At 46.8% G+C, this 21,041-nt stretch overlaps 1 protein-coding gene and 2 pseudogenes across 1 annotated transcript; 1 reads left to right on the top strand and 2 right to left on the bottom strand.

The window, feature by feature from the left end:
- The first annotated feature begins 58 nt into the window (after positions 1-58).
- LOC149348127 (uncharacterized) lies at positions 59-11,347 on the top strand (annotated as a pseudogene).
- A 451-nt stretch (positions 11,348-11,798) lies between these two features.
- LOC149348126 (uncharacterized) lies at positions 11,799-13,582 on the bottom strand (annotated as a pseudogene).
- Positions 13,583-18,646: 5,064 nt separating this feature from the next.
- On the bottom strand, positions 18,647-20,646 carry LOC149348125 (uncharacterized). Its single transcript, XM_089585744.1, has 4 exons — positions 20,579-20,646; positions 20,200-20,375; positions 19,945-20,104; positions 18,647-18,811 (listed from the first exon to the last, which is right to left on the bottom strand). Exons 1-4 carry the CDS (start codon positions 20,611-20,613, stop codon positions 18,739-18,741), a joined length of 444 nt encoding a protein of 147 aa, XP_089441870.1. The 5' UTR covers positions 20,614-20,646; the 3' UTR covers positions 18,647-18,738.
- Between the last annotated feature and the right edge of the window lie 395 nt (positions 20,647-21,041).

The following is a 21,041-nucleotide window of genomic DNA, read 5'->3' as shown; positions in this document are numbered from 1 at the left end:
AGTCAAGGTGAAAGAAAACATAACCTTCAGGGAAGCTCGAAAACGAGTCACATCATCTATGCACAAACCCACCTTCTCCGTTGTGGTGCAACAGGGCACAGCATCACAACGGCCTCCGGCACCTAGCCAGGCCTCACACAGTGAGCCTGGAGCAGGGCCACCGGTGCCCCTGGTGGTTGCAGCTAGCGCTGCGCCACCACCCACGAAACAGGCCACGCGGACTTCCAAGTCAGCGGGCCCCAAGGCCCCTCCCCGCCCCCCCCCCCCCCCCCCCCCGGAGAGGCCAAACACGAAAATAACCGTGCGTCTCGCACGATCGTCCAGCGTATCGGAGGATACGATGGACACAAGTCCAGGCAGCCCCGTGCCGTCGACGTCGCAAGGACGGCGGGGCTCCGTAGACCGCCAAAAAAAAGAGAAGCCCCGTATCAGGGCGCCCGAAAACCTAACCTAGTTCTCCACTATCTACAACATGGCATTCATACACTGGAACTGTAGGGGACTATTACATAGCCTAAACGACATAAAAGATATATTAGCCACACACTCACCTGTCGCCTTGTGTTTACAAGAGACAAATTTAGGCCCCAAACACGAAAACATTTTGAAACACTATAACTTCTTCCGCCGTGACCGAGAGCAGGCGAGCCGGCTTTCGGGTGGCGTAGCCATCATAGTTAAAAATGGTATTGCAGCCCGAGAACACAAGCTTAAAACCAGATTAGAAGCCGTGGCAGTCATCCTACACACATTTAAAACAATTACAGTGTGCTGCGTATACATTGACCCTCATCTTAAAATAACAACCCATGATTTAGAAGACCTTTTAGATCAATTACCAGAACCATTTTTGATGATAGGAGATTTTAACGCCCACTCCTGCTTTTGGGGCAGTGAGAAAACCGACACTAGAGGTCAGTTGATTGAAGATTTTATACTATGCAATAACATTTGTCTCCTCTATACTGGCAAGCCAACCTATTGTTCTCCTAGCTCAGGAAAAATGAGTTGTATAGATTTATCTTTTAGTTCGTCCTCTATTTTTACAGATTTTAATTGGGATGTTTTAGATAGCCCATATGGAAGCGATCATCTACCCATACTAATTAGCTCAGCCAATTCACCCGAAATAATCCCAACTAAACCGCAACGGTGGAAACTGCACCTAGCCAACTGGGCACTGTTCCGTGAAAAAGCCAGCCTAGGCAAAATAGTTTTTGACGACCTGAGTGTAGACGAACTTAACGAATTTTTCACAAACTGTATTATTGCTGCTGCACGCCAAGCTATTCCTCAATCCTCTGGAATAGTAAACCAAAATCACAAATATTGGTACACAAAAGAGTGTAAAGAAGCAAAAAAGAGACAAAACAAAGCCTGGGGAACTTCTCGTAGATACCCTACTCAGGAGAATTTTATAAAATTTAAAAAGGCAAGAGCGAAAGCTCGATATATTCGTCGTAGTGCCGAAAAGTCATCTTGGAAAAATTACGTTTCATCGATAAACAGCTCCACCACATCAAAACAAATGTGGGAGAAGGTCAGAAAGATAAATGGCAACTACTCTCCATTCACAATCCCCCTTCTGACAGCTCCCGGTGTACAGACGAGTTTAGAAGAACAGGCAGATATTTTAGGCGACTATTTTTCTACCATTTCCAGCTCATCCCACTACACAGCAGCTTTTCTAAAACACAAAAACACAGCGGAGAAGCAAAGACTGCCGACAGGTTGTGGTACAAATGAACCCTACAATAATTTAATTGCAATACAAGAGATCAAAACAGTAATTTCTGCCGGTAAACATACTGCGCCCGGCCCAGACCAAATACATTACCAAATGCTAGCCCATCTTTCTGAACCTGCCGTAGAGGCACTTTTAAGTTTTTTTAACAAAGTTTGGGTGTCAGGGAAAATACCAAAAGCCTGGAAAGAAGCTATTATTGTACCGTTTCTTAAACCCGGGAAACCACCAACCTCTCCTAGCAGTTATAGACCCATAGCCCTTACCAGTTGCCTTGCCAAATCCTTCGAAACTGTCCTGAATATACGGTTAACTTTTGTCCTTCAATCCTGTGAACTTCTAGATAGCCATCAATGTGGTTTTAAAAAAGGACACTCCAGAACAGACCACTTAGTTCGCCTCGAAAATACTGTTCGAGAGGCTTTCATACACAAGCAACACTGTCTCGCTGTCTTCTTCGACCTCGAAAAGGCATACGACACCACTTGGAGGTTCGGTATCCTCCGCGATTTAGCAGAGCTTGGCATCCGGGGACGGATGTTGAACTGCATAAAGGACTTCCTATCCAATCGTTCCTTTCACGTACGCCTTGGCTCAACCACCTCAAAGAAGTTTTTTCAGGAAAATGGAGTACCACAGGGGTGCATTTTAAGCGCTACACTCTTTGTCGTAAAAATGAATTCGTTAGCCCAAATAATCCCAACATCAGTTATGTACTCAGTTTATGTTGACGGCCTCCAGATCGCCTGTACATCAACCAACATATCAACTTGCGAGAGACAAGTACAGTTGACAATAAATAAACTAGCAGCATGGGCAGACAGGAATGGATTCCAGTTCTCTACTCAGAAAACAGTGGCCATAATGTTCTCTCTCAAACGAGGCCTACAAGCCGACCCACTCATACACCTGAACAATACACACCTACCCGTAAAATGTGAACACAAATTCCTAGGCGTAACCTTTGACAAAAAACTAACTTTCCTGCCTCATATAAATACACTGAAAAAGAAAGCCTCCCGATCCCTTAACATACTTAAAGTATTGTCACGAAAACATTGGGGGGCCGACAGGACATGCCTTTTAAAAATTTACCGCTCTGAAGTACGTTCTATCCTTGATTATGGATGTATAGTATATGGGTCAGCGAGACCATCATACCTTAAACGACTGGATCCAGTACATAACTTAGGTCTGCGTCTTTCTACTGGTGCCTACAGGACATCGCCCACAAACAGTCTTTACGTAGAAACGAACGAACCATCACTTACAGACCGAAGAACCATGTTCACATGCTCATACATTTTAAAAATCCGCTCGCTGCCCAAACATCTTTGTTACACCATAGTCACAAATTGCCCATCAAGAACACTATCAACAAACCGCTAGCTATAAGGCCACTCCTCCTGCGTTTTGAAGAGTTGTGCCAAAACCTCAGTGTACTAGACACATTGCCTGCTATTGCTCGAAGACGAGATCCGCTACCTCCATGGTACAATTTTCCTGAAATCTGTGATCTCACCCTTACACAGTTTCGTAAAAAGCAAACCTCACAACAACATATAATACAAGAATTCCTTGCTCTCGAAGAAAAATACCGTAGTTTTACAGATTTCTACACTGATGGATCAAAAACGGACGTTTACGTAGGAAGCGCAATGGTACGAGGGAATTCAGAGAAAACAGTACGACTTCCACAGAGTGCATCCATCTTCACTGCAGAAAGTTACGCAGTCTGTGTGGCCATAGAAAATATATTTAACGAGTACCTCCCAAACAGTATTATTTATACAGACTCCTTAAGCGTACTTACAGCTCTCCACTCTGGAAACGCAATCGCTCCTATAATTGGTGACATCATACACAACATAGTAACAGCCACAGCACGAGGACAAAACATAAAACTTTGCTGGGTCCCGAGCCATGTAGAAATAAAAGGCAATGAGAGCAGATTTGTGTGCTACTAAAGCTTGCAGCATGGAAATAAAAAAAATAGATATACCTTTTAATGATTGCATGAAATTAGTAGAAAGGAAACTAAAGAGAAAATGGCAGTCGGCTTGGAACAGTGAAGTAAATAATAAATTACACTTAGTAAGACCTGTCTTACTTGAATTTAAATCATGTGTGCACCAGGAACGTTACAAAGAAATAATCTTATGCCGTCTCCGAATAGGCCACACGCACCTTACGCACAACTTCCTATTAACCAAACAAGACAAACCTGTTTGCGAAGAATGCGGAGACGAACTTACGGTTAACCATATTTTAATCTCCTGTGTTAAACTTGAAAAACTAAGAAAAAAATACTTCAGTCAATTTTATAAAGAATGCATTCCTTTCCATCCAACACTGTTCTTACATGATAATGCCATTGTTAACATACCTTCTATTTTTAACTTTTTAAAAGAAGCAGGCTTACTCGAAAAACTGTAAACATTGAACCACTGGCTCGCTTTATTGCATGATACACCTCAGCCGCTTTCTCATTCCTGAGAAGAAGGCTGAGGCTTTTATTTGTTTGGTTGGGATCCTCGACATCCTTGACCAGCCAAGGATGGCCGCTGAGGTTGCCTGACCATGTTTTTTTTTAAAGCTTTTACCATTAGCCATTCTCAAATCTCGTTTTGTCTGTTATTACTAGGTAGTTAAACTTTTTAGGCCCTTTACACCACATTTTTATTAAATCACACAGAAAACTTTCCCTATTTTCTTGTGTTTGGCGCATGATGGCCTTAGATGCCTATGTGCCATTAAACCCAACACAACACAACTCAAGAGTCATAAAAAAACATGCAACAAGGTACAGTTTACATGTCAGATAAAAAAGCCGCTGCTGTAGCTGAGTGGTTATGGTGCTCGGCTTCTGACCCGGAAGACGCGGGTTCGATTCCGGCCGCGACGGTCGAATTTCGATGGAGGTAAAATTCTAGAGGCCAATGTACTGTGCGATGTCAATGCACATTAAATGATTCGAGGTGGTCGAAATTCCCGGAGCCCTTCATTACGGCGTCTCTCATAGCCTGGGTTTCTTTGTGACGTTAAATCCCCATAAACCATAAAGGGCAATTGAAGAGGTTTTAGAATTCGATGAGCTTATGCGGGAAGAATGTGTGAAGCATGCAGGTAAAGCTGGAGAAATCGTTTTCTCTAGCATTTGGAACGGTGGTTTGATCGCCGAATAAAGCGGAGTCGCAGTTCAGGCTTCTCTGCAGTGCACAGCGAAGGGCAGAGGCCCCCGATAATGACGTCACGTACGGTGGTGCTGCGTTAACGAGGAAACGGTTGTTTAATAGAAGAAAACCAACGAAGCAATTTTTTTGGTGGCATCGGACGACGCACAGCAGCATGCAGGCGAGGGCAGCGGACATCCGAAAGTTCGACAACAGTGCTGTCACTACGAGTTTACCTGCACTCCTCCAACGCAGTGAGGACGAGCCTGAACATCGTCGCGGCTTTAATCGACGATTACTTCACCATTTTAAATGCTAGTGCAAAAATACTTTGCGTGCTTCACCTAGAACCTTCATAGCTTCGAATTCTTGCATAACCTCGAACTCTCAAAAAACCGTTTCAGATTCCCTTTAAACCCTTAATCGACCAGGCTCCTGTGTGACAAGTAAAACCACTTTTCTCGTAGTTTTCACTCTTTCTGGTTGTCACGCATTGCAAAAGAAATCCTTAAGGTGAGTTTTTGCGAGCATACATTCTAGCTGCGGTTTAATGACTAGTCTTTCTGTGGAAGCACTGCCGTAGGTATAGGTGCCGGGTCTTGGCACGTCCACTTTATGTAACCACATTTTTTGTAGCGCCTGCTCGCACACGCAGCCAGCCAAGTAAGCACGATGCCAGTAGCCGAACGAAGATCCTTTAATAGATTAGTCGCGGCAGTATATACACAGCCAGGGCCACCCGTGGCGCCCTCCAGGATAGGTTAATATAATTATAACATTCACGATAATTACTAACCCGGCCTACTGTCACTTGTGGGATTTGTGCAGAACCAGTCCCTGTCATCCCGCGTCCGAGGCTTGGAGCGGCTGCTCGAAGAGGAGCGAGATCGGCACACGCAAGCACTGGGGGACAAGGAAAAAGAGACTCGGAGGTTGCGAGACGAGATCAAAGAGCAACTGGCCGTGTATCGAGACCTGCTGGACATCAAAGTAGCGCTGGACCTTGAGATTGCTGCCTACCGAAAGCTCCTGGAGGGCGAGGAGTCGCGCCTGAACATCACTCCATGTGTGTACTGCTCCTCTTCTTTAAGGCGAGAGCCTTCGATGCCTCATCGTTGTCGACAGAAGGTTGTCAGCAGAGGTGTCACGCTTTTCGGTTGGTCGCAATGGTTATGACGTCAGAGTGCGCGGATTCAAAGTAATGAGGTCAGCCACGGATTCCTGGCGCCACCTTTTGGAGCAGGCGATAACTAATAAAAAATAGTTGTCGTCCACTCCGACGGGGGGCGTAAGGCGTCCGTGGGTGACTAAAGTCACTGGAACTCTGAAAGTACCGCGACCAGCGGGCGGCGCGCGGGCAACATTGGGGTGTTGTTGCCAGAGGTGGTCCAGCGCGGCGAGCGCGTCGTCTGCTAGGCGAACAAAGTCTCCCTTGCGGCCGCCTTGTTCATCGGTTTTGAGCAAAAATTAATCAATGAAAGTATTCATGATTGAGAGCTTAGGTGAGGTGAGGGTTTCCAAAACCTTGAAAGCGTCGTACAACAGCTGCGCAGCCTCTCGTATTCTTGAGCCCACGGATGGGAGCTAACAACGCAAGAAGCAGGCTTGTCCTGTGGCTTCCATGAGAGGTTCGCAAATGCATATTTTCGGGGCCCGGAAAACCTTAAAGCCGGCAGGCTGCGTACATACGAGCGAGATATAGCAAAACGTTTAGTAAATCGGTTCACTTGGAGGTCTGATGCATATAAAACGTTCCCTGTGCGCTTGCTGTTTCCTGCCGCCTGTTCTTCCCTCCGTGTGGTCAGTCGCCGGTCGGAGGCTTGTGGGAGGTAGTTGGGCGACCCCAAGGTCGACGACGGGGCCAACGCTCTAACTGTGCGGCCAGATAGCCAGATAGCATGCGGACGCGCTGTGGCTGTATTTCGATGGAGGCGAAATACAAAAACTCCCGTGCGCAATGCGATGTAAGTACGCGTGAAATAACTCCAGGTGGCATAAATTCACCCACTGCGGTCCACTTCGGCACCCCTCATAGCTATCGTGTCACTTCGGGACGTTAAACTCCGCAATTTAATATGTTTATTTAAGCCTCATTAGCCTATATCGATGACCAGCAAGGAAAAAAAAAATCTCACAAAGCAACGTCTTCGAAGACATTTATAGCTGTCACACTCACACAAACACAGACACCCGACGCACAGACACGCACGCACACAGACACACGCGGTGCGCAAAGACACGCGCGCACACAGATACGCACGCAGACACACGCACTGACAGACACACACATACAGACACACGCATACACAGACACACGCGATGCACAGACACGCGCGCACACAGATACGCACGCAGACACACGCACATACAGACACACGAGGTGCACAAAGACACGCGCGCTCACAGATACGCACGCAGACACACACGGTGCGCAAAGACACGCGCACACAGATACGTACGCAGACGCACGCACTGACAGAGACACGCATACACAGACACACGCACGCACACAGACGCGCGCGCGCAGCACACATGCGCGCACACAGACAGGCGCGCGCACAGAGACACGCACACAGTCATACGCTCAGATAGAGGCACAGACACGCGCGCGCACACGCACACAGACACACACACGCACACAAGCGCGCACACAGACAGACACACACGCACACAGACGCGATACTGAACGTACTACTTCGTAACACACGCCGTCCAACCACCTCGGAAGCACTGCGCCCCGTCGGCTGCTAGAGCGAGTGGACCATCTATGGAGGCGCTTAATCACGTGATCGCAACTGGCCAATAGGCGGCGCGGCGGCGAAGAGAAAACAGCTGGTACTTTAAGAGTTCCAGTGACTTTAGTGGGTGACCACATTATACTGCGAACAGAGCCATGGATACAACCGAACTCATCGAAGCAGAGAGAGAGTCGTGGTAAAGAAGCAGTCAAAATAGGCCGTCAAAGGGTGTAGTTGTAATGCGTAGCCAAAGTGTGCCGTCAAATAAAGCGTTAGTACAGCACAAACAGTCTCGCAGTCAATGCCAAACAGTGCGCCAAGAAAGGCTTTCTTGGCGCACCTATAGAGCCAAATTGCCACTTGAATTTTCTTAATATCCTCCGGTTGGCCTGACTTCAAGGAGGGAGTTGCCAAGGAGTTTCCAACTTTTTTTTTCCATATCTTCTGTTCGCACAAATATAAGCTGCCCTACTCTGTTGCAGCATTTTTGTCTTGTCGCCTCTTTTGGCGAGATTTGACGTCATAGCGTTAAAGACCGCGTTACCCAGAAAATCGGCGTTGTCGGCGTTGTGAGCCCAAGATGATGAGCATGACTCTGGCAGATGATGCCCAGAGAGCACCCTAGGAGGCGGGCTAGCCTCGAAGGAAGCGTGGTCTTGCGGCGGCATCGCAACCGGCCCACCGTGTGAGGCGGCAGTTATATCAATCGTTGCAGCCGTAGGGCCTCAGTGGTTATGGCGCCCGGCTGCTCGCCCTGATGACGCGGGTTCGTTCCCGGCTGCTGCGGTCGCATTTCGAAGGAGGCTAGGTTCGAACCCGACCGCGGCGGCCGCGTTTCGATGGAGGCGGAACGCAAAAGGCGCCCGTGTGCTGTGCGATGTCGGGGCTCGTTAAAACATTTGCAGTTGCTTAGCTCTGGTTAAGCCTGGATATACAAGCGAAAAGCTGCAGTTATGCTTTGTTTGACGTCATGGTTGTCGCAGTTCGCGCACAATTCACTGGGAGCACCACAATAACGGTGTAGGCAAGCGCTTTATAGAGCCCTCCTTCCGCATGCGTAGTAACTGTGGTAAACACGCGGCTGCAACGAAATGTCAAACGATGGCGAGGAGGCGAGCGCGCAGTAGTAGCGGCGGTGAGGATGCGGCGCACATGCGCAGTAGCGCGCGGCTGCGCCGAAATGTGCGATGTCAGTGCACGTTAAATATCCCCAGGAGACCTTCACTACAGTACTTCTTTCTTTCTTCTTTCACTCCCACCTTCCTCTCTTCCCTTATGGCGCGGTTCACGTGTCCACCGAGATATGTGAGACAGATACTGCGCCATTTCCTTTTCTCAAAAACCAATTTACCTGAAAACCCAAGGTGTTGCTAACGAGTGAGTGAGTGAAAACTTTATTAAGTTCTAGATTCGGTTGTATTCTGGGTTTTTCAGATGGCTTCATCATCTTCTTGCTGAAAGGTCGGTTGCCCTTAGTCCAGGGCTCCGCTGGATGCTGCTGCCAGTTGTGCTCGCCGAATCAGACCTTCTTGGTCGACCCGGCGATCGCTGGAGAGCACTCCCTCCCATTGCTCCGCACTCGGGTTTGTTATAACTGGTACCACGCTTATCCTCTGGCATGCTCACGTTATGTGGTACAGCGTGAGGGGTTCTTGGCGTGGGTGTAGGTTCGGGTACGAGCCCGTCTGTAGCTGCCTCCACGCGACAGTCTTCTCTGCTAAGGGAGTTGTCCGGTGGAGGATACCGCTTTCTGCAGCCCTTGTATTAGTTTAGTATCGCCTACTAATCTTGGGGTACAGGTTCGTTCCCCTCGAGGTCGCCTACGTTGGATGCTCGGTAATAAGTGTACTCTCGAGCTATCCTGGCCGCCTCTTGGTTCCTTGTTACTTCCGCATGTCCGCATGTCTCTCCGAGCGAACCTGTGTTGACCCAGATGGTGACGTCGTCGGCATACATAGCATGGTGTATGCCGTCGATTGCTTTTAAGTGTTTTAAGTCATTTCTGTTTTTTATTACCAATAAATAGCCACTAACAGCAAACCGAAAAATCGAACTTTCGCGATCGAAAAGTGGAAGCCATAACATACTGCAAAATATGCTCGTGAAAGTGTGGTTTATATTCTCTGAAGTGCATTCTTCCATGCAGTAGGTGGTGTCCAACTTATGGCGGACATTGCGTCACGGCGAGGTTTCGTCACGTGAATTCAGACTTCCGGGTCTTCTCTGTCGCGGTGTTTGCATTGGTTTTGCCTGTGAACGTGAGCTTTCGAGCATATTTTTTTTTACTTTAGACGTCCACAGCACCGAGAAAATGGTGTGTTGCGCTGCCCTAAACTGCAGCAACTCTGGCAAAGCAGGCTACAAGATGTTTAGAGTGTTATGGGACAGAGAGCGACGAAAACAGTGGGCCGTTGCTATCCGCCGGCAGACTGCTGACGGCAAACTGTGGATGCCCACCGACAACTCTCGGCTTTGCTCCGAGCATTTCGTCAGTGGTACGTGTTTGAGACCCTTGCGTAAAAAATGCAGTCTGCTTGAGTGGGTTTTGCTCTTCTTTTTCCTTCAGGAGCACCAAGTGCTGACCCAGACGACATTGATTATGTGCCGCAGCTGTTTTCATAAGACGACAACAGCAGCGCTCGGTCATTTCGCATCCTGAAAAGGTTCGTACGAATGCCTTCTTGTTCCTTCAGCGTTTAGAGATGTTATAGCATTGAAATATTTTTCTTTTTCCCTCAGTCATCAGCGATATCAGCGTGTGCCACCACTGCCGGCAGCTGTAGGAACGGCAACAGCAAGCGCTGCTGAGTCAGCTGCAGGCGGTGGCTCTGTGACACTGCGAGACGAGGCAGACGCATCAGGCGCCACGCTCGCGGACTTCGAGGCTGACTGTGATGCTGGAGGAAGGCTGGCCGATGCAGGCAAGCAGCCATGCACTTATTTGCAGCAACAGGTTAGTGTAATGGGTGCTAGTTAAAATTTTAAGTGAATCTCATTTTCTTGTTGAGATCTTAATTGAAGATGGTTGTTTCCTTTTTGTCAGGTTGAAATCATCCGAGCTAGAGCACCCACATATGAACTATTCTTTTGACAGCTTTGAAAGCTTCTATGTTTCTCACACCTGTTTGTTGGATATTTTCTAGTTAGTGCTTTGATTTACATAATGATATTCTCTTCAATTTTAGGAACTCAGACAGAGGCTGCTGTCTGTATCAGCTGCAGCCAACTGGGCGCTGAATGCGAGAAGCTGAGACGAAAAGTGTGTGACCTGAGCAAAGTGAACAGGCGGCTAAGGCAGCAAAAGGCCAGGGATGCAGATGTGGCTGCAATGACTGAAGCCAAAGTTGCATTTTACACTGGTATGTGTGTGGCTCCTTCCTCTAATATAACTCCTCTTTCTGCATTCCATTGTGACAACTTGGTTTGGTGTAAAATGAGCCCATATTCATTCAGCCATACGATATAGTGGTGCTCTTAGGCCAGAATATTATGTGGAAACACAACTCTCATTGCGGCTTCCAACTGTTACCAGGATGTAGTAGTACAGTTCACTGAAAGTCGTTTTCTTCTATCTTTTCAGGTCTGCCCAAAGCAATTTTTTTTAGTCTTGTCGTTTGTCGCAGCAGGCCTGCCTTCTAACCATACTGCATTGCCACAGGGAACACAGTTGTTTTTGTTCCTGATGCATCTGAGGCAAGGTTTTTCTGTAAAGGACCTGGCGTACCGTTTTTTTGTGTCCCGTACCACAGTGACTGCCATTTTGAAGGTTTGGATGGAGCCTATAAAGGCTTTGTGCAAGGAATTAATTAAATTCCCTGACCCGGCTGTTGCCCAGTCATGGCTGACTGCGAAGGACAGGCACTTTTTCCCGAAGCTGCGGTGCATCATCGACTGCACAGAAGTTATTTACAATTAATACATTACACTTCTATTACAAATAAATACTTTCATCTAAAGCTGAAGTGTGATGAAGTGCATGCTTTTGAATTAGTGTGATACTTAAATGAAGTTAGTTTCACATTTTCACTTTAAAGGTCTACTGGACATTCTTGGAGATGGTGACCAGGTGCTGGCTGTCAGGGGTTTCTTCCTTCACGAAGAGTTTTTTCTTAGAGGAGTGCACCTCATCACACCCGCCTTCACGAAAGGAAAACAGCAGCTCCTGGAAATGGAGGTCATAAAGTTCAGGCGTGTGTCCTCGTCAAGGATCATCGTTGAGAGGGCCATTGGCCACCTCAAGAAATGGAAGATGCTGCAGGGAACTGTAGCCTACAATCTCGTCCCAAAGTTCGAGGATTACCTCACTATTATTTGTGGGCTGACAAACATGGCCCCATCCCTGGCAGCAAAATGTAAGCGTTCATTTGCTTAGATTTGTACATTCATCTGGCTGCTAGAAACTGCGTAGCCTGGGGAGAATAATTTTGCCAAGAAAGCTTTCGAGAGCCTGGATGTGCGTATCCATGAAGCTCGCTTCTTTTTCCACCTTAATCAAAATGCCTCCCTTATCTATGTGCAGATAAAGGTAGCACAGACTACACTTTAAAAGATTCAAATGCAACTTGCCTGAATCTGGTAATAGTATTTGTGAGTCACTTTCACAGTGCCTGCAGCATCCAAACAGAAGTCTACTTTAGCTTGCCCTTCTGTGATAAGGTCATCTGGGTCCACATCTCTAAGACTGTGCAAACATTTAACTCGAAGAAGTGATGGTGCATGGCACTTACAGTGAAAGACCCCATCTGGGCTACATCCAAGATATGGGTACTCAGGTGGTATCATGAGTCCACACTCTTCTAGCCTAGCATCTATATGCTGCATTTTATACACATTGAGGGCTCGTTCCTTTGCCAGCGGCTCAAATTCAATACCGTACTGGATAGCTGGGCTGAAAATCTCTGTTGGATGCAGTAATCTATTGATAAGTGAAGTGCACTTCACCTGTTTAGAGCGGCATACCTCTTTAAAAATGGAAGCAGTAATTCTTCCTTTGCGATGGAGGCACCACAAAGCGCTCTTTCTCTGTTCTTTCGTAGCCGCTTCAATCTGTAAAGCTGTGGGCATGGTGATTTTAAGATTTCTGATAGCTGCTTGGTAATTTTTGTCTACCTCTGGGTTCAAAGGTTTGAACTCGCAGAGTGGTCTGCTAACTGTAATCTCAAACTCTGCATCTTGCTCTTCTACTTCACTCTGGTTGGCCTCGTTGCACCCATTTTCTTTCTCATCAACAAGAGTGAAGTACCTTGCTGTTGGAGCAACCTGCGAAGTGAAATGTTTGTAGAATGATTAACACAAATCCCGAACGTGGGTGAGCCGTAAAAAAACTGAATGGTTCGGCGATGAGAGATGAGCGGCTCAGTGGTTTCGAAGACGCAGGCTGTAGGGGTAGAAAGCTGGTTAGTAGTGGTAATGCAACAGTACAGCTTGTTTTAAAGTGGCTATATAAAACCTGACGCTTATATAAACATTCAAGGAATAGTTTAGCTTGTCAAGATTTTCTCAGGGAACACATGATATGGAAGAGAAGGATGGTAAACTGAAATCCATAGGAAATGCTGAAACAAGCTCAGACCAAGCTCTTGCATTTAGAACAAAAAGTGCATCAAGATGTCTATGCCCTGTACTCTGTAATAGGAATTCCCATTTCAACATCTTGAACATTAGGCTGTCTTACCATATTCTCTCCAAAAATGCTGCAGAAGTACACAGACAGCTTATGTGAAACACTACTTTCACGAGGGTTTCCCACAAGCAGATAAACTCGAGTAACTTGCCTTTCGCAGTTCTGCAATAAAATTGCCTACGTCAACAGCAGAGTCTGCTTTTGCTTGCTCTTCTTCGTGCTTTGGGTTGGTACCTGGCTTTTCGTGCCTCTTGTGGTGCCTGTACCGAAGATGAGCAGCAAGCTTCGGCTCCACCTGTGTCATTTAACAGGCTTAGCATTAAGATAATAATGCCAAGTGCAGTGCTTTCGTCTAGGCACAAGCGATGCAAATGCTGCACATTTCTGAATATTTATACATGCATGTATTTTTACCTTTTTCAGCCGAGGCACCAACCACTGGCATCGGACATCCGTAGGTGCACGGGTGGGCTGCTTGCTCTCCTTTGACCACGCCTCCAATACAAAGCACACAGCAGCACAGTGGCTGCAGGCCCGCCCCTGTCTTGAGTGGAAGCAAGATTCGCACCACACATTCTAGTTTAGTTTATGGTTTAACATCCCAAAGAGACTGAGGGTATGAGGGACGCCGTAGTAGACATCTCCGGAAATTTCGGCTAGCTGGGATGCTTTAATGTGCACCAACATCGACGGTACACGTGCACCTTGCGTTTTGCCTCCATCAAAAAGCAGCTGGGGTTGAACCCGCATCCTTGGGTTCAGTAGTTGAGCGCCGTAACCACTGAGCCACCTTGGCAAAGCGCACCACACACTCTAAATGAATAGCTGTGAGCACCATGAAGTACCATTGTTGCAGATGGCGAACCTGAACTAAACATGCACTGTTCAGAAATCAAGTATAGCAGTTAACCTTCACATCTGTGGCAGTTGCACACCAGAGGCATGTTACATCCTAGAGCTGTGCAGACTCTGATGCATGTTTCAGTGCATGATTATGCTTGGTAAGTTTCATGCATGTAGCAGTAACTGCCACAGGTAGTGCTTGCAAGTTGTTTACTTCCACTTCTATCCTGTGACTCGCGCACCTAATGTTCACTCCACAACATACTATCCCAATATGCTACAGTTCAGAAAGCAAGTTTATCTGGAAATCATCCCAGGACATGACCTTCACTGAGAAGGCACTAAAAGAGTTGCAGTTGGTTCTGTAACGTGTCTGCTGCTTCTTGTTTGTCCTCTGTGCCTCAGGTCAGTGACGTAGAAGAAGTTAATGAAATTGTTTAACCCATGAGGTTGCTTGCTGCTGAAGGTGACATGTTGTACAAGAAGAGTTTCGCCTGGAGTTGGTGGCATCATCTCCTCTTTATTCACCTCTCTGAGACTGCCATAGAGGCTCTCCTAAAATTTTTCAATAAAATATGGATGAGTGGAGAAATCCCCCAAGCATGGAAAGAAGCAATCATAGTACCCTTCCTAAAACCTGGCAAACCACCAACTAGTCCCACCAGCTACAGACCAATAGCACTCACTAGCTGTATAGCAAAATCATTCGAAAGCATACTAAACATCAGACTAACCTTCATACTTCAGTCCCAGCAACTTTTAGATATACACCAGTGCGGTTTTAAAAAGACATGTTCCACAACCGATCACCTCGTTCGCTTTGAGAACACAGTTCGGGAAGCGTTCATCCACAACCAACACTGTATCGGGGTCTTCTTCGACATGGAGAAGGCTTACGATACCACTTGGAGGTTCGGTATCCTCCGTGACCTAGCGGACCTAGGTATCCGCGGCAGGATGCTGGGCTGTTTGAGCGACTTCCTAAGCAACCGTACATTCAGAGTCCGCCTAGGTGCAACCTTCTCCAACACTTTTATTCAAGAAACTGGCGTACTCCAGGGGTGCATCCTCAGCACATCCTTATTCATCATCAAAATGAACTCCATAGGAAAAGTAATCCCAAAATCCATAATGTACGCAGGTTACGTAGACGACCTCCAAATAGCATGCACGTCATCCAGCATACCTACCTGTGAGCGACAGATACAAATAACAATAAATAAACTCGCTACCTGGGCAGATAGAAACGGATTTAGATTTTCCCCTCAGAAAACAGTAGCGGTTCTGTTCTCTTTGAGACGAGGCCTACAGGCCGACCCCACACTATATCTAAACCAAACCCAATTACCTGTCAAACAAGAGCATAAATTTCTAGGGATAACTTTCGATAAAAAGCTCACATTCTTGCCACATATAAACAGCTTAAAGAAAAAAGGTTCTCAGGCCCTCAGTGTACTGAAACTACTGTCAAGAAAACGCTGGGGGTCTGATAGGGCATGCCTGTTACATATATATTGTTCTCTGGTTCGCTGTAAGTTAGACTATGGGTCCATAGTATATGGCTCAGCAAGACCGTCCTACATAAAACGACTGGATCCTATCCACAATCTTGGTTTAAGGTTGTCTTCAGGTGCTTACAGAACTTCACCAATAGCAAGTCTGTATGTGGAAACGAATGAACCTTCCTTATAAGATCGAAGAACTGCACTAACTTGTACATACATCCTCAAAATCCTTTCTCAGCCCAAACATCTCTGTTATCCAATTGTCACGAAATGCCCATCCCGAATACTCTTCAACAACAAGCCTCACGCAGTTAAGCCGTTGCTCTTGCGCTTCGATGAAAAATGCCAAGCCCTGAACATACTAAATGAAATTAAAAATATTGCCCCAAGACACGAAGCGTTACCACCGTGGTACACTCTCCCCACAGTGTGTGACGTCACACTAACACGCCTCAGGAAAACCTGTACACCACACGACCATATAATACAAGAATATCTAGCACTACAAGAAAAATACAGAAATTACACTGCATTTTATACTAACGGGTCAAAAACTCATGCGCATGTAGGAAGCGCAGTAATACAAGGAAAAAACGAAAATGCAGTAGGACTGCCGTCATGTGCTACAGTTTTCACCGCGGAGTGTTATGCTATTAGTGTTGCGGTACAGAAAATAACAAATGAAAACATCAAAAACAGCATCATTTATACAGATTCACTGAGCGTCCTTACAGCATTCAACTCCAAAAATGCCACGGAGCCACTGATTGGAAGCATCATACACAATATAGAAAAGGTCACAACACAAAAACATGTTATAAAATTCTGCTGGGTTCCCAGTCACATTGGCATTAGGGACAATGAGAGGGCCGACATGTGTGATGCACGAACCAGAACCATGGAAATAGAACATGTGAATTTGCCTCCTAGGGATTACATGAAGTTAGTGCATAGCAGACTAAGAGCCAAGTGGCAAGCTTCTTGGGAAAATGAAGGACACAACAAGCTGCATACCATAAAGCCCATTTTAAAAGAATGGAAATCATGCCGCCATAAAGAGCGTTTTATTGAAGTAATTTTATGTCGTTTACGCATAGGTCACACACACATCACCCATAACTTCTTATTAACAAAAAAAGACAAACCTGTGTGTGAAATGTGTGGTGAGGAGCTCACAGTAAATCACATTTTAATTTAATTTCTTGTTCGCATCTCGAAGAACTTAGAAAAAAATTTTTTACGGTGTTTTACAATGAACACATTCCATTTCACCCCGCATTGCTTTTAGGCGAGCAAACACTTGTCGAGTTTTCACTTGTTTGTAAGTTTCTAAAGAAAGCCAATGTTTTAAATCTATTATAATGTAACCTCCCCCAATCCCCGCCCCCAATCTTCGTATCCTTCCCCTCCCGACCAACATGTCCCCCGTCCTGCACGCCGGACGTCGTCATGCGGCCGCACAGCACCATTCCCCTCTCTTTGATACCCAGGGTGTAGCTTACACGGATGCCTCCTTCGTGGCTCCTCGAGGTTCCTGCGGCTACGCCCTGTACCATCCACACCTCCCTGCTCCTGAAACCCACACCAGCGGGCCGTATCTACACCCTCCAGACGCATTGTCCCTCGAGGTCCTCGCCATTGCGCATGCCCTCCAGTCATTTTCCCTCCTTCCCTCTCTCCAAGAGTACACAGTCTATTCGGACTCACAAGCCGCTATACACCACATACAGAAACGCACCCTGACCCCTTCTCTCCAACAGGAGGTCGAACGAGCGGTCTCCGCACTGCAGCCTTCCATCGTTTTCCTCCGCTGGGTCCCTGGGCATTCAGGGATTGACGGCAATGAGCTGGCTCATCAGCTCGCCCGCGACACACTTTTCCGGGCACCGTTGATCCCCTGGCCCAAGCCCTCGGAGGACGGTGGGAGACTCACCCTTCGCCGCACCATAAAAGAGGTCTACCTTGAGCTCCGCCTCGACAAACGCCTTTACCCTCCCCCTCATCCATCACTCACGGTGCCGGAGTCTCGCCTTCTTCGGCACATTCAGATGAATGCAGTTATCACCCCGTCCCGCCTCTTCCTCTATCGCTATCGATCGGACCCTTCCTGTCCCAACTGCCCCTGTATCTATGCGGACCTGGCCCATTGCCTATTCTATTGCCCGGCTGCTCAGCAGTCGGGTTCCTTCCCCCCACCCTCTCTATCAATCACCACCTGGCTCGACTGGCTTGGCGCTGAAGGGGAAGAAGAACAGCGGCTTCTGGTCGCCCAGGCGGTCGAAATGCTCGGCCTGTAAATTATGGTTGATTAAAAGTCTTTTACTACTAATGTAACCTCTCTACACTTGACATATCATCTTACCATGTGTTTGGCGCACGATAGCCCTAGTTGCTTATGCGCCATAAAACCCCATATAACTAGCTAATCCTCTTTATTCAGTGAATGCAGATTGGATGACATTAGCCTTCGCCGACTGCCTTACAAGTGGCATCTCGACAGTTCCGTTTGATATCGCATGACTATGCAGTTGTCACGATGTGTGCACCACAGCTGCTCGCACATTTTTGTCGAGTTAAGTTTTAATACTTGCCGCATGGGGTGCACTTCCTTCTCCATACATCAGTTTGTGGGCACTACATAAAACCTGGTCTCCAACCTAAAAAGTTAGTGGTACATTGCAAATTATGACTGTTCTTTTGAAGCTTGCATATAGATATAATTCTTCATTTTTGTTTTAAGCAGTGTGTGACTTATGGATAATCTGTGCTTTTGACTTGTGTAAAGCTGAAGACAGAAGCGGTAGGAAAGTGCGGCTTGTTATAGCGTGCATGATAAGTTCAGACTGTTATCAAGTGTTTGTGGCTTGGCCGGATTTCATTGTAGAATTTTTCCATGGAGAACATTAGGGACTCTGAGTGAGGTGTTTGCAAGTGAAATGGTGCCTGTTTATTGCAGTGGTAGCATAAAAAATTCAGCACAAGCAAGGGCTGTAAAAAGCAGTTGATGTAGTGTTGTAGTCGGTGGCACAAGGCTGCCAGTGGTCTTCACTGTCTCCCATTCAAGGCCAAAATGACGCATGGACACCACCAGCTACTGCTCTGGTCCAGTTGTTCATGGCACACACCCGTCGTCGGTGCGTCCAGGATGAAGTGTGTTGCTCCCACTTCGGTCACCGCAACAAGGGCTGCGAGCCACCAGCACATAGTTATCATCCATACCTGTGTATTGTTTATGGCATTAGGGGCAACCTGCTATTGAGAGGAGTGTGTGTATGAGTTGTGGATTTCATAAAGTGCCCATAACGAGCCACCTAGCTCCAATTTGAATTGTTTGAGATGCTTGTATTGCTCATTCTTTGTCAATGCCAATCCACCCAAAATAGCTTCTAGTCAACATTTTCAAGTTTCATAGTCTTGGCGCAAAAACTATTCTGAATACTTCTGGAGCTACCACTTTGTTTTCCAAGTTGTAGGGCCGATCACACACCTGCCTAGAGTGCTCCAACGATGCCTTAAGAAGGATACTTGCGTAATTTTCAAGTGATCTAGGTCTTGAAACCTGGCCTTATTGCGCAGCTCATCTCCATAGATGTTTAACTTGCGTCTTAAAAAGCTGCATCGAGACTGCCAGGCAGCCAGCAGGTGCCAAAAATACACAACAGTATTCCCTTCAAGCGCTGCTTAGAGGAAACTGTTTGTATGCAAGGTATTTTTATTTTCTGTGTCCCTGTAAGTATAATGCCAGCAACATGATCTGGATTGATGTTCCGTCTAGGGGCTTAAGCAATGTGTTTGCTGCTAAAGGGAGATTCTGAAACCTATAAAATCTCATGCTGCTCATCTCAGGCAGTCTAGAAAACTCTTCAGCTACCTGTGAATTGTTCTTTATTTGTACCACACGAACTCTCCTTTGCGTGCCTGAAGAACATAAAGCAAAACTTCTATGAGTGGCTTCTGTGACAAAGGCTGAAATACCAACAAATGTGTGTGTGCCTTTTCACCCTTATTCTGCCAACACAGATATTTCAGCAATGCCTTGATGCAAATTAATACAGCCTTTCATCACACTGGGTGCAGGTGCATGCTTTCCGGGGAATAATTCATGCATGTACAAAACAGAGTACAGCCATGCTGAAAACAGCATACTTGTCAGTTGTTCCTCTGCGCAGCAGCCAAACTAAAATTCAGCCGCTATCAAGCTATATTTATTTTTGGCAATTTAGATACTCTATAAAATAAATGAAATCAGATGGGCGGGCTAAACTGTACTGAAAACTAAAGATCATGCATCTTGTACACGCTGTGAAGTCGCACTTACCCTGCCATGCATGTGCAAAATGCATCTTCAATTTCTCCATTCGTTGTACATGCCACCCAGCACTGGTACGAAAACCCAGATCTTTGGGAGGGGCTCACTGCACCGTTCAGAATCACATGGCCCAGTTTCGGGACGGCCACTAAAATTGTGTGCACCTTGCCTGCAGATGATGAGACACGAGTTACTTAGGGCAAGAAATCCTCGCAATTAACATCCAACGAAGGCTAATTCGTTAGAAAGAAAAAGCGCACTTACCTGCTTGTACATAAAGATAGCCTTCCAGCGACTTGTACGCCTTCAGCTCCTCGCCGTCGCAGCCTTTCTTGTCCACGAAGTATGCGACAATATTGTCGTACGTAACGCGCGGCCACAGCTGACGGCAATCCCAGTACTTAAGTTCCTTGAAGCGCGATGCCTCCAGAAAAGGTGCGCTGTAATGCAGTTCACAGCTACATGTAATAGCCGCACAAAGAACAACATGAAAACGTTCTAGCGAGTGACAAAGCAACGTTAACTGCAACGAGAACAGACGACGTGCATGCTCTAACGCTCGCACTTACACAGCTTTATCACTGTTTAGTCACGAATATGCTACAGTAAATTTGGACGCAATATTCTTAAGGCGCTTACTGACCTTTCTGGCGGTCCTGTAGGGGTTTTCTGAGCCATCAAGACACGAAATATCGCTTCGTTATGCTGCACTTTTAGTACTGCGCCACACACGCTCGCTTTTCCAAAAGACCCAGAAGTCTGACTACCCAGCATGCCTTACGGCTCGTTCAAGTTGGACACCACCTGTTGCACTCGGCCGAATTTCGGTTTATGGTTTATGGGGTTTTGAACACATCCAGGGGGAGCTGAGCGGAGCGGACGCGCTTCACATAGGCGCTGTGAACTTTCGCCTTTATTTTCCCACTTACCCATCATAGCGCCCTAAATTCCTACCTCAGGCTTTCGTGAACACCCAAGGGACCTTTACGAGCGCTCCTTTGTCCGTGACTCCTTTGTCCGCTGTATTTTGCACAAGCACTTTACGAAGATATCCGAAGCGGAGTCGCCGCACTAAGCCTAACCACTCTCGGCGGCGCACGGCGGAG

Source organism: Amblyomma mixtum, chromosome 4 (assembly GCF_055824585.1).
Source record: "Amblyomma mixtum isolate Tamu chromosome 4, ASM5582458v1, whole genome shotgun sequence".
NCBI lineage: Eukaryota > Metazoa > Arthropoda > Arachnida > Ixodida > Ixodidae > Amblyomma > Amblyomma mixtum.
The sequence above is the reverse complement of the archived record's forward strand: the minus strand, read 5'-3'. Positions and strand labels throughout refer to the sequence as shown.

Excerpts from the sequence above, each read along its gene's own strand:
- LOC149348125 (XM_089585744.1), bottom strand. The coding sequence starts at position 20,613 with ATGGCTCAGAAAACCCCTACAGGACCGCCAGAAAG. Across the intron at positions 20,105-20,199 it reads CTATCTTTATGTACAAGCAG|GCAAGGTGCACACAATTTTA; the intron begins GTAAGTGCGCTT and ends CATCATCTGCAG. Across the intron at positions 18,812-19,944 it reads TTTTGCACATGCATGGCAGG|CCCTTGTTGCGGTGACCGAA; the intron begins GTAAGTGCGACT and ends GGTGGCTCGCAG.